The sequence below is a fragment of the Palaemon carinicauda genome, chromosome 31 (assembly GCF_036898095.1).
Source record: "Palaemon carinicauda isolate YSFRI2023 chromosome 31, ASM3689809v2, whole genome shotgun sequence".
In the NCBI taxonomy this organism is placed as follows: Eukaryota; Metazoa; Arthropoda; class Malacostraca; order Decapoda; family Palaemonidae; genus Palaemon; species Palaemon carinicauda.
Window position 1 is genome coordinate 58,695,487 of NC_090755.1, and position 15,047 is coordinate 58,710,533.

General features: G+C 34.1%; 1 protein-coding gene across 2 annotated transcripts in view; it reads left to right on the forward strand.

Moving 5' to 3' along the window:
- Positions 1–12,580, forward strand: part of LOC137624988 (TNF receptor-associated factor 2) — a 75,206-nt gene extending 62,626 nt beyond the window's left edge. For both annotated transcript variants that reach the window (XM_068355922.1, XM_068355923.1), the window contains exons 6-7: positions 3,634–3,880; positions 12,281–12,580. In XM_068355922.1, coding sequence (XP_068212023.1) covers positions 3,634–3,880; positions 12,281–12,543 — 510 coding nt within the window. In that variant the 3' untranslated portion in view covers positions 12,544–12,580. The remainder of the gene's footprint in view (positions 1–3,633; positions 3,881–12,280) is intronic.
- The last annotated feature ends 2,467 nt before the right edge of the window (positions 12,581–15,047 follow it).

The window sequence follows — 15,047 nt, forward strand, 5'->3', positions numbered from 1 at the left end:
CCTTTCCTCACTGGGCTATTTTTCCCTGTTGGAGACCTTGGGCTTATAGCATCTTAATTTTCCAACTACTATGAGATTCAGGGCCTCTGTAACACGGTTTTTTGGACTTTGCTCCTTATCAAAGCATCGGATGTAGCTGAAAGTTGACATATGTATATTTTACAACCACACACAAATTTTGTCAGCATTTTCAATAACCTAAACCCGATAGTTTTAATTTTTATAGAGTAAAAATGATCTAGTCGACGCCATGGCCAGTGATAACGAGCCAACAGTCGAAAACATTCATTACGTAAGCAATGTAAACACCTTTTGACAAAATTTTGCCCCGCCCATCCACCAGACACCCATTCACCTTGTTCCATCGGCTCTGAAACCCAAAACAGTCAAGAATGGCTAACAGGATTTGGAATTGCCCCCGTTGTTGCAAAACTGCATTTGTCTTACGACTTGCAACTTTATACACTCAAGAGAAAGCCCGTGGCCATATTTACTATCGCCTGAATAGGTAATTATTCAGTTTCTAGTTTAAATCCAATGTTTATGGTCTGATTTGTATTTAGCGTAACATGATTATAATACTTGTAATGTCATTCAGGCTTTTGAACATTTCCATTAACTATTCACTATGCCACCAAGAGAGAGAGAGAGAGAGAGAGAGAGAGAGAGAGAGAGAGAGAGAGAGAGAGAGAGAGAGAGAGAGAGAGAGATTGTATGTAAACAGTCTTTATATAACTATTTTTGTTAAAATAAGATTTTTGTGCTAAACTCTCCATCAGACCAACGGATCATCCGATATATATTTTTTTTTCTTCTTCTTAGTCCGTACGACTAGGGCATGACTGTATTTTGTAAATAAATCAGGAATATTTTTAGGAGTTTTATTTGTACAACTAATGGAAATTTATAAAAGTAAAGTGAACATAATTCATTTATCCTTTAAAATAATTACTACATGTAGCAAAACGAATAGTGGTAAAGATGATAATGCAATGAAGGAATGATACCATACTTTATCTTTAGCTTCAACATCGGCAATAACATACCCAGTTGCCATAATTTGTTAGCTTAATGAAATATCCTATCATCTAATGTTAAACTTAATTTCTGAGGAGACCATGGCTTATTGCACAGTGAAAAAACATAGCAAAGACTTTATGAATGGCGGAACGATACATAAATGTGGGTGGGGTATCTGTGCTAGCGTAGTAATACTACTGTATCAGTAGTATTAAACGTTTAGGCCAACTGCTGGGATCCTTGAGGATCATTTAGCACTTCTTAAAACTACTCGAGAAATGAGTTTTTATAGCCAGAATTTAAATTTTCTGATCCAACAATGCCCATGATAGCCTTCAGTGTTATCCTGAATTATAACCAGGCCAAAGTGGGTGGAGCCTCATGAAGTCATCATTCTGACAATAATTATTGGTGAAGGTTTAAAGCCAAAATACAGTACCGGATATTTTTTTTTCTTTTTTTTTTTTTTTACAGTAAATAGATAGGTAGATAGACAATAAATAAAAATTGCTTGACATTGGATATAGCAGTTATCAAATCAAGCTTGTTCACTACGTTTTTGAAAATTAACAACTATTCCCTACACCTTGTCAATCTGATTGTGACCTATAAAGTAGACTGTAATTTCTTAGGAAACTTATTTTGAGAGTTAGACTAATAATCGAAGTATTTTTGTATTTAATAACATATTTTGTTGGTTTGTTCGTTATGACAATTATCAGTAGAGAGGTTTCAGAGTTCATAAAGTTGTACTGCTTTGCTTTTATTTAAACCTTTGTGTCATTGTTGGCAGAGGTATAGCCTTCGTTACGTATAACCAATCATCGATCGAGAAAGAGAGAAGAAATGCCGTCATAAGTTACGTAACGAGTGCGTTCGAAACCTTTTCTCTGAGTAAGTTGGCCCGTCTTCAAAAATCGTCACTTTTACTTAATAAAGTACCAAATTTATTCAACCTACGTAATGCAGAATATAGTCAAAATTTATGTGTATATATAATGTGCATTCTGAATAAGCGTTATATTTATGAAATTCATAGAAAAAAAGTTATTGCGAAAAAACCGTGTTACAGAGGCCCTGAATCTCATAGTAGGGTTGTAGCTTGGCTAGTAATAATAATAATAATAATAATAATAATAATAATAATAATAATAATAATAATAATAATAATAATAATAATAATGATAATAACAATAATAATAATAAAATTTGAATATTTTAGTGCTATACTTTTAATCTAACTAACTAATGACATTTCTGGCTTCTGCTTTGTCAAAGAACCTTGGATAGAATTCTATTTTTAACATAAAACTTGCATTTTTTATTTCATGCTCTCCTTGCCCAAAAACTTTGATCACTGTAGGCTTCTAAACTTTCGATGTCGAATTTCTAGGTTCTAAATTTACAGATAACAGGTATTTCTTATCTCTTTTCGGTAGAGCAGTATAACTGACTTCTCTACTTTTCCTTGAATGCTTCTATGTTAGCGTTCTAATATTACAAATCTCTTAACACATTTGTGTTAGACTTTTGATTTGACGTACCAGAATGGGTTCCTAGAGATTGCAAACAAAGCAGGATAAGAAAAGAAGACGATAGATTGACGAGCTAAGATAATGTCTGGGTACAGACTGGCATGGAAAGACCATATATATATATATATATATATATATATATATATATATATATATATATATATATATATATATATGTATATATATATATATGTATATATATATATGTATATATATATATGTGTGTGTGTATATATATATATAAATATATGTATATGTATATATATATATATATATATATATATATATATATATATATGTATATATATATATATGTGTGTATATATACACATACATACACACACACAAGATAACCACATGGACAATGAAAATAGGATATATAAGATCAAGTCCTGACTAGTTTCGTGATACTTCTTCAGAGGACCCATTTATTGAACAAGGTTTTTTTACATTTTATATGGTACATTAAATGTACAAACATACATGGTGAGATTTTTAGAACAATAGGCACTCCTAAACCAGCTACCTGTGATGTTATCAGGTGTTTCCTGGGAGGAGTTCATACCTCATTATCCACCAGCCAGGAAGGGTCATTTCAGATGGTAGGTAAAGTTATTTAGGTTTCCAATAGATTTTCTTTACATTAACGGGGGTTAGCCTTATCCTTACAAATACATAAGCAAATTCATATTTATATATACAAACATATCTACACATATGCACACTTATGTATAAATATATACATAGTAATGTACATACACTTACACATACTATTGTAGTATGCATATACAGACACATACATACATACCTACACGTATACTAATACATATACAGAGATACTTAGACTTACATATACAGCATATGTTTGTACATATGACTAACATACTCATACAGTTATGTCCACATATAACCCTATCATCCTTATTAGAAATATTCTTTAGTAAAATAATTAAAAACATTTTATTTGATTAATAGCATTAGTAATCGAAATCAGTACGAAATGAAAAAAAAAAAAATCAATGTAAACAAAATGTAACACAGCCAGCCATCAAACGCCCTCCCTTCCCTTCCCCTGCAGGAGGAGAGCCCCCGCCTGACGGAGATATACCGTTACAACTCGACCATGCACCAAGAGGAAGGTCACGCCGTCTTCACCTACTACTGGAGGGTGAACGACATCACCTATAAGATGAACAACTGGGGTTGGCGGCGTTCCCTGCGATCGGAGAGCTTCTACATCTTCCAGAATGGGTACAGGATGTACATGAGGATCTTCCCCAACCAAGGAGGCCAGAACGTCTACATTCACGTTGGACTGACGACAGGTAGGATTCGGGAATATTTGACATTTGGTGTAGTGGATATATTTCTATTTTTGGTTATGCAATGCCACTCTGTACTGGAGTGCGTTTCTATATATATTTATATATATATATATATATATATATATATATATATATATATATATATATATATATATATATATATATATATATATATATATCTGTGTTTGTTAGTTTGTAACAACGGGCTGCTTATGATAATTTTCTTACTAACGCTTATATTCATATATTGAAATCATGGCACAGATACCTCTTCCTATTGACTTCACTCTTCCTCAGGATCATAGGACCATGGGGAAATTTATTTTATGATAACCACTTTTGCTCAGTCAAGGATTCAAACCTTTGGTGCCCACTCGAAATAAGTATAGCAATGGTCATACACCCCCCCTAAAAAAGAAATTTAGAAAATTGCCCCACCGGCCTGTGATAATAAGGCACATGGAATTCGGTATCAAAAGTTATCTTTTGGTTTATTTTTTATTTTTAGGAAAATCTGGGGTTTTTACAGTAACATAATCTTAAACGCGTCACAAATTTACCATCGGCTTGCATCCATTGATTTTTATAACAATCAAGAACCTTTAAAAAAAATTAACACAGTATAGCAGTCTTTCTTGTCTACCTTGATAGCTGAGTTGTCTAACTAGTCAACTGCCATCTTTATTTATACATGATAGCAAAGGTTTGAATCCTTACCTGGCTATAAGTACTACTTATGAAAAGAATTCCCCGTAGGGTGAGTGATAAGAATGATGAAGGTGAAAATTTTCCTTTTCTGTTAGAAGAGTATTGTAGTGCAGTAATTTTAAATGAAAATACTACGTCAACTGCGTCCATTTTCTCATTAGTATTGTCTGTATGGTGAATTTTTTGTTTGCTTTGTAGATTACATATGAGTCAAAAGTATAATCGTTAGAACAGAGATTTTAGATAAGGTTTTTTTCTCCTTATCTTCAGTGTATAATTTTAAAATGATGCTGCTATTATATTATGGCAAATGGGTCTTTGCTCTCAGGCAACCATACCCTAGATTCAGGGTATAAAGACCAAATCTATGAATGAAATGCCATGGCAACTAGTAAATGCAGTTCATGTTATGGCAATGTTCTTACTGATATAGGAAAATTACAATATAGTACGAAGATGGGGGATGATAACTCGAGATTACTTTACTTCAGTAATGGTATCTGTAACTGATCTTTATTGTTCTTAAACTTCTTTTGTAGATTTTCTTTATTTCCTTTCCCCACTGGGCTATTTTCCCTATTGGGCCCCGTGGGCTTATAGCATTCTGCTTTTCCAACTAGGGTTGTAGCATAGCAAGTAATAATAATAATAATAATAATAATAATAATAATAATGTCTGGCCGAAGCATGATAATCTAAGTCACCATTATCATCATCTGCTACGCCTATTGACCCAAAGAGCCTCGATTAGATTTCGCCAGTCGTCTCTATCTTGAGCTTTTAAATCTATACTTCTCCATTCATCATCTCCGACTTCATGCTTCATATCCCTCACACATGTTGGCCTGGGTCTTCCAACTCTTCTAGTGCTTTCAGCTGAGCTCCTGGCCCTAGGAGATGATCTAATTCAATTGTTGTAGTTATTACGATGTCGCCTGTTGTTAGGGTTGGCACTTAAAGTATATTGTGGAGAGGTCAGCTGTTCATGTACCCCCCCCCCCCCTCCTTCCATAGGTGTAAATGAAATTTTTCATTAATCTAAAAGTACTACGATTCGAATGACTACTAAAATGTTGCATGATATATTTTGAAGAGGTAGAAAGTAAATATGGTCATACAGTCATTTTTTATTTCGTAATTTTTACGCAGTAGAAGGTCTGTTCCATTGTTGGATGAAAGATTGTGTCATTTAGAAGCCTCCTTATAGGGTGAAATGGCTATTTTGTTCGTGCATACACACCCAGAATTTCCTTGTCTCGGCCATAGCGACCACTGACATCGTTACTTTGCGTGAAAATTCTTCAATGTTCATATTTATATTAATTTTTTTATTGTTTTTTGTACGATATGTTGGGCAACAATAATGATTTGTGTTAGCTACACGTCTAAAGGAATTATGCCCGCTCTCCCTTTCAACCTACGGGAAGGAACCAAACTTAACAACGAGATACATTGACTGCCCTACACTAATGCAGTCAGTGGGTATCGAAGTCACTGACCAATAACTGCTTGGGATTACATTTGGTGGACACCAAATACAATTAGCAGCTTCGATCCTCAATGAATACAAAGTAGGATATTCTGTCCCTTGACTCCATTCAGACATTCGAACATTCCTCTTCATCAAAAGCCCTAGGTGCTAATCCTGCCACCGATGACGCAACCTTAGGGGATGGCCATCAGACTGGATAATCTTCCTTTCTACCTAAATAGAATCGTATCTATAGATACCATAAATTCACTTGCCATACCGTGAGGCATTTAACTATAATGATCAATTTCCTTGAGCAAGAGTTACTATACACCAAAATAAAAATGCATATATTACATCACTCCTCGCCGAGATATATATATATACATATATATATATATATATATATATATATATATATATATATATATATATATATATATATATATATATATGTGTGTGTGTGTGTGTGTGTGTGTGTGTGTGTGTGTGTGTGTGTGTGTGTGTGTGTGTGTTTCCTGTCACGCTCCCATTATTCTTCCAAGAGTTCATTCAGCATTCCCCATCCCTCGGGTAAGGGGGAGAAGAGTAGTCATACCCTGGCAAGATAGGGGTAGCGTGTATGTGCATGTCTATCCCAGTATTTAGCCCTCATTTTGACGGGTCGTGAACACTAGTTTCGATACAAAATTTTCCATAGCTTTGTCTAACAAAATGTTCTAGGAGAAAGCCCGTGGTGACATACTGATTGATTATTCAAACAACAATTTATTCCAACATTGATGATTGAAAGGATAGATGCGCTCGAAACGTTCGTTCTAATTAATATGTATGCCATGAATTTTTGTTTTAATGTAAGAATTAATAAAAAAAAAAAAACGTTTGTCTGATAGACATGATAAAGAAGTAAGAAAGGGATTATATTGTAAATTATTATTATCAATAGTGACAGTGAAAAGTCGTCCATTTGTTGTAATAGTATTATAAATTTATAGAATATGACACAACAACAACAACAACTAAAAGTAACCACAACAAAATATATCTGGAAATACGAACCAATTTCCTTGGAAATCTCAGTCTCTTTTCATATTTTTGTCGGTTACTGATATTCAAAAGGAGATCAAAGACTCATGATATTTTCAAACAAAGGTTTTTGATATTTCACTGCGAAGTATCTCAGATTTGAAGAAACAAGGTATTTGCTTTGGGGGAAGGAAATGAATGGTGGTGACTCAAGATACCTCAGATATGCAGAGAGAGAGAGAGAGAGAGAGAGAGAGAGAGAGAGAGAGAGAGAGAGAGAGAGAGAGAGAGATTTTCTACCTTCTCGTCATCATGAATTATTCAAATAAGTGTTTTCTACATATGTTGTGACGCATGGTTATACAATCCTGTTCTTGTAAAGATGTGTGTAAACAATATTGTTCCTTTTAAAATGTGTTCATACTTGAATGTTCCTCCTGGGATCTTTTCTATACTTGATTAACCTTTTGTAAATAATCCGTAAAGCATTTTTAAACCTTTCCCTCTATGGATATATCACTACCGAAATCTCCATATAACAGGATGTTATTGTTAAAGCTTTCCCTTCATTGTGTCCCATATTAGATAGTGCTTTTGCAGTGTCGTCATTTAAAACATGTTGAAAGATCCTGCCTAATTTTGATCCATACGTGGTATTGCTCGTGCATATAATGATTTAAAGCATGTTGAAAGCTCTTGCTTAATTTTGATCCATGCGAGGTATTGCTCTTGCATATCATGATTTAAAGCATGTTGAAAGCTCCTGCTTAATTTCGATCCTTATGCAGTATTGCTCTTGCATATCGTGATTTAAAGCATGTTGAAAGCTCCTGCTTAATTTTGATCCATACGAGGTATTGTTCTTGCATATCATGATTTAAAGCATGTTGAAAGCTCTTGCTTAATTTTGATCCGTATGCAGTATTACTCTTGTATATTGTGATTTAAAGCATGTTGAAAGCTCCTGCTTAATTTTGATCCATACGAGGTATTGCTCTTGCTTATTGTGATTTAAAGCATGTTGAAAGCTCCTGCTTAATTTTGATCCATACGAGGTATTGCTCTTACATATCATGATTTAAAGCATGTTGAAAGCTCTTGCTTAATTTTAATCCATATGCGGTATTGCTCTTGCATATCGTGATTTAAAGCGTGTTGAAAGTTCCTGCTTAATTTTGATCCATACGAGGTATTGCTCTTGCATATCATGATTTAAAGCAAGTTGGAAGCTCTTGCTTAATTTTGATCCATACTAGGTATTGCGCTTGCATATCATGATTTAAGCATGTTGAGAGCTCCTGCTTAATTTTGATCCTTATGCAGTATTGCTCTTGCATATCGTGATTTAAAGCATGTTGAAAGCTCCTGCTTAATTTTGATTCATACGAGGTATTGTTCTTGCATATCATGATTTAAAGCATGTTGAAAGCTCTTGCTTAATTTTGATCCTTATGCAGTATTGCTCTTGTATATCATGATTTAAAACATGTTGAAAGCTCCTGCTTAATTTTGATCCATACGAGGTATTGCTCTTGCATATCATGATTTAAAGCATGTTGAAAGCTCCTGCTTAATTTTGATCCATACGAGGTATTGCTCTTACATATCATGATTTAAAGAATGTTGAAAGCTCCTGCTTAATTTTGATCCATACGAGGTATTGCTCTTGCATATCATGATTTAAAGCATGTTGAAAGCTCTTGCTTAATTTTAATCCATATGCGGTATTGCTCTTGCATATCGTGATTTAAAGCATGTTGAAAGCTCCTGCTTAGTTTTGATTCATACGAGGTATTGCTCTTGCATATCATGATTTAAAGCATGTTGAAAGCTCCTGCTTAATTTTAATCCATACGAGGTATTGCTCTTGCATATTGTGATTTAAAGTATGTTGAAAGCTCCTGCTTAGTTTTGATCCATATGAGGTATTGCTCTTGCATATCATGATTTAAAGCATGTTGAAAGCTCCTGCTTAATTTTAATCCATATGCGGTATTGCTCTTGAATATCGTGATTTAAAGCATGTTGAAAGCTCCTGCTTAGTTTTGATCCATACGAGGTTTTGCTCTTGCATATCGTGATTTAAAGCATGTTGAAAGCTCCTGCTTAGTTTTGATCCATACGAGGTATTGCTCTTGCATATCGTGATTTAGAGCATGTTGAAAGCTCCTGCTTAGTTTTGATCCATACGAATTATTGCTCTTGCATATCAGGATTTAAAGCATGTTGAAAGCTCCTGCTTAATTTTGATCCTTATGCGGTATCTCTTTTGCATATCGTGATTTAAAGCATGTTGAAAGCTCCTGCTTAATTTTGATCCATATGAGGTATTGCTCTTGGATATCGTGATTTAAAGCATGTTGAAAGCTCCTGCTTAATTTTGATCCATATGAGATATTGCTCTTGCATATCATGATTTAAAGCATGTTGAAAGCTCCAGCTTAATTTTAATCCATATGTGGTATTGCTCTTGAATATCGTGATTTAAAGAATGTTGAAAGCTCCTGTTTAATTTTGATCCTTATGCGGTATTGCTTTTGCATATCGTGATTTAAAGCATGTTGAAAGCTCCTGCTTAATTTTGATCCATACGAGGTAATGCTCTTGCATATCGTGATTTAAAGCATGTTGAAAGCTCCTGCTTAATTTTGATCCATATGGGGTATTGCTCTTGCATATCGTGATTTAAAGCATGTTGAAAGCTCCTGCTTAATTTTAATCTATATGTGGTATTGCTCTTGAATATCGTGATTTAAAGAATGTTGAAAGCTCCTGTTTAATTTTGATCCTTATGCGGTATTGCTTTTGCATATCGTGATTTAAAGCATGTTGAAAGCTCCTGCTTAATTTTGATCCATACGAGGTAATGCTCTTGCATATCGTGATTTAAAGCATGTTGAAAGCTCCTGCATAATTTTGATCCATATGAGGTATTGCTCTTGCATATCGTGATTTAAAGCATGTTGAAAGCTCCTGCTTAATTTTAATCCATATGCGGTATTGCTCTTGAATATCGTGATTTAAAGAATGTTGAAAGCTCCTGTTTAATTTTGATCCTCATGCGGTATTGCTTTTGCATATCGTGATTTAAAGCATGTTGAAAGCTCCTGCTTAATTTTGATCCATACGAGGTAATGCTCTTGCATATTGTGATTTAAAGCATGTTGAAAGCTCCTGCTTAATTTTGATCCATATGAGGTATTGCTCTTGCATATTGTGATTTAAAGCATGTCGAAAGCTCCTGCTTAATTTTAATCCATATGTGGTATTGCTCTTGAATATCGTTATTTAAAGAATGTTGAAAGCTCCTGTTTAATTTTTATCCTTATGCGGTATTGCTTTTGCATATCGTGATTTAAAGCATGTTGAAAGCTCCTGCTTAATTTTGATCCATACGAGGTAATGCTCTTGCATATCGTGATTTAAAGCATGTTGAAAGCTCCTGCTTAATTTTGATCCATATGAGGTATTGCTCTTGCATATCGTGATTTAAAGCATGTTGAAAGCTCCTGCTTAATTTTAATCCATATGCGGTATTGCTCTTGAATATCGTGATTTAAAGAATGTTGAAAGCTCCTGTTTAATTTTGATCCTTATGCGGTATTGCTTTTGCATATCGTGATTTAAAGCATGTTGAAAGCTCCTGCTTAATTTTGATCCATACGAGGTAATGCTCTTGCATATCGTGATTTAAAGCATGTTGAAAGCTCCTGCTTAATTTTGATCCATACGAGGTATTGCTCTTGCATATCGTGATTTAAAGCATGTTGAAAGCTCCTGCTTAATTTTGATCCATATGAGGTATTGCTCTTGAATATCGTGATTTAAAGCAAGTTGAAAGCTCCTGCTTAATTTTAATCCATATGCGGTATTGATCTTGAATATCGTTATTTAAAGCATGTTGAAAGCTCCTGCTTAATTTTAATCCATATGCGGTATTGCTCTTGAATATCGTGATTTAAAGAATGTTGAAAGCTCCTGCTTAATTTTGATCCATATGAGGTATTGCTCTTACATATCGTGATTTAAAGCATGTTGAAAGCTCCTGCTTAATTTTAATCCATATGTGGTATTGCTCTTGTATATCGTGATTTAAAGCATGTTGAAAGCTCCTGCTTAATTTTGATCCGTGTGAGGTAATACTCTTGCATATTGGGATTTAAAGCATGTTGAAAGCTCCTGCTTAATTTTGATCCTTATGCATTATTGCTCTTGCATATCGTGATTTAAAGCATATTGAAAGCTCCTGCTTAATTTTGATCCATGTGAGGTAATGCTCTTGCATATTGTGATTTAAAGCATGTTGAAAGCTCCTGCTTAATTTTGATCCTTACGAGGTATTGCTCTTGCATATCGGGTTTTGAAGCAAGTTGAAAGCGCCTGCTTAATTTCAATCCATGTGAGGTATTGCTCTTACGTGTCATGATTTAAAGCATGTTTTAAAGCTTTTCTTTCTTTGTTTTCCATAACAGATGTTGTTGTTGCAGAATATGATTTTCAACATGTCGACCGCTTTTTTGAAATCCTGTTTTTTCATTTTGATCTCATATAGATAATGTGCTTACATTTTAACGATTCAATGCATGTTGACAGCTTTTCCTTTATCATGAGCCATATTAGGTATTGCTCTAGCAATACTATGATTTAAAGCACGTTGAAATATTTTCCTTCATTGTAATTCATCTTGGATAGTGCCTTTGTCTTGATTCAAAGCAGTTTAAAAGCTTTTCCTTCATTGTGTTCCATTTCAGATAGTGCTCATGTAGTATCTTAATTGAGAGCATGTTGGAAGCTTTTACTTCATTGTGAAATATTTTAGATATTGCTCTTGCAGTATCATCATTTAAAGCATGTTGAAAGCTTTTCCTTCTTTGGGATCCATATTAGATATTGCTCTTGCATTATCGGGATTTGAAGCATGTTGAAAGCTTTTCCTTCACTGTGATCCATGTCAGAAACTTCTCCTAGCAGTAACGACATTTAAAGCATGTTGACAGCTGTTCCTTCAACTTTAGCCAAATTAGATATTGCTCTTGTAGCAACTTGAATTTTACTAGACCAAGAATGCTTCTCATTTTGTACATGCTTCTGAATTCAGGAAAATCCATTTACCTTATGCACGACGGCTTCAAAAGCTTCCTCAAGTTAATGCTCATTCAGAAAGCGTACTCAAAGTTCCTCTTTTCCAAATTCAGGTGAGCACGACGCTACCCTCGAGTGGCCCTTCAAGCTGAAGCACAGGATCAAGGTTGTCGATCACGGTTATCCTGTAGAAGACCTCACTAGCCGCGTTTGGGATCCGACTCAGCTCTGCTCCGGTTGGAACTGGAGACGTCCGGACTCCGGAGACAATTACGAATGTGTTGGCTTGGGATTTGCGCAAAAAGACCTCAGGTCGAGAAATTATATCCACGATGATAGCATCGTCATCAAGCTGACTGTCTTTCTTAATGCTTAGGAGACAGTATATTTAATATGCTATTAATATTATATTAAGGTGCAATTTGTTAATATATATATATATATATATATATATATATATATATATATATATATATATATATATATATATATATGATATTACAGTATATATATATATATATATATATATATATATATATATATATATATATATATATATATATATATATATATATATATTACAGTATATGCAGATATATATAAATATATATATATATATATATATATATATATATATATATATATATATATATATGAATGGATGTAAGTATTATAGACACAAAAGCGGAAGGGAAAAGACTTGATTTGAGTAGTACCTCCGTCTAATAAAATCATAATTAAAACGAAAGTGTTAACTAAGATAAAATCTTTTCTCTTTTACTTTCGGGGCTATAATATATATTTCATGCTCATCAGGCGTCAGCTAATATGATTCACACAGACTATATATATATATATATATATATATATATATATATATATATATATATATATATATATATATACCATATATGCATAAAGGATTCTTCTAAACCTAAGGTATCACAAGAAATGTTTCCCTTCTCAACTAGAATCTTCAATCCAAATGACCAGTATCTGGAATAATATACAGAAAGTTCAATTAAAATTCTATTCGTTCACGGGTCATTTTTATTATCTGCCATCTAATAATTGATATATCCCAGTAACTGTGACTTTCCCAGGGAATAATATTTGATTGAAAGAACTCCTTTTTCTCAACCTAAGGATCGCCCGATTCCATAAGCAAATTCCTTAAAAATTTGATAAGGCCTGGAATTTTCCTTGAGTTCTAGGACGCTGGTTTTATCCTCCTGATACTGACTACTAGGTCCAATGGCATGGGCCTAATTATAATGGTTTTTATTGGGGGAAACCATTTTAGAAATGATAGCTTAAAATGCAACAGAGTCCCACAGTTCTCTAAGTACTGCTGAACTGGTACATGACTCTGTCCTTTATTATTATTATTATTATTATTATTATTATTATTATTATTATTATTATTATTATTATTACGTGCTAAGCTACAACCCTAGTTTGAAAATCATGATGCTATAAGCCTAGGGGCTCCAAAAGGAAAAGTAGCCCAGTGAGGAAAAGAAACAGGGAAAAGTAAAATATTTCAAGAACTGTAACAGCTTTGAAATAAATATTTCCTATATAATCCATTAAAAACTTTTAACAAAATAAGAGGAATAGAAATTAGATAGAATGTTGTGCCCGAGAGTACCCTCAAGCAAGAGAACTGTACCCCAAGACAGTGGAAGACCATGGTACAGATGCTATGGCACTACCCAAGACAGAGGACAATGGTTTGATTTTGGAGTGTCCTTCTCCTGAGGTTTCGTCAAGTTAAGAGGAATGGTAAATTTGCATTAGGAATGAACTATATTTATAAGGCTTTGTGAAAATTTGGGTCCAATTCATTTATCAAAAGGAATTTGAATGGTTGTCTTATGCAAAGATTTATATGTAGAAAATAAATAATTCAAAACTTTGTATTTTATTAGTTATTGCCACCCAAATTGAATATTATTTGCTTACACACACACACACACACACACACACACACACACACACACTTGAAGATTGTGGTAACAGAAAATCTGTTGGGGTGAGGTTGCCAGCCCAATGCTATATTTCTCCACCCAAGCGGTTCTGGTGGCTTATTGGAAACATCCTTGGACTGGGGTTCGAGTCCTCCTCAAACTCGGTAATTTTTTGTAGTGTCTGCAACCTCATCATCCTTATGAGCTTAGGATGGGGTTGTTTAGGGGAGCCTAAAGTTTTTCTAGCTGAGTCATCAGCAGACATTGCCTGGTCCTCCCTTGTCTTAGTTTGGGTGGAGAGGGGGCTTAGGCGCTGATCATATGTTTACATTGTCCTGGTAAGGTATTGTCGCTGTCCCTTGCCTCTGCCATTCATGAGGGGCCTTTAAACCTTAAACCTTTATAATGTTCGTTGCTATTTATAGGCAGGATCGAGTATGCATTGATTCACTTCGTATTATGTATGACGCAACTCCCACTGTGCATAATTAGACGTTTATTCTCAAACAGTAAGATATAAGTAATGCTTTTGCTTGTATGAGTTGGAGCATGTAATGATGGTAAATCTCGGTATCAAATGATTAATTTACTTCATAATGTATTGCTGCATTTTTGCTATTGGCTTCATTTTATATTAATTATTTATAATGAACTCTCTCATAGGGAATGTGAGCAATAAATGCTTGTTTGTTGTCTTTTTAATGAGCCCGTTTGAATTGTATTCAATATGCCTTACACCACAATATAATAGAATCGTTTGACAAATTTTGTATTTAATAAACTACATTTGTATTAGTTAGAAGAATAAATTATTACCCACTTATTTAAATCTCTCTCTCTCTCTCTCTCTCTCTCTCTCTCTCTCTCTCTCTCTCTCTCTCTCTCTCTCTTTTTTGCATAATAAGGGTGG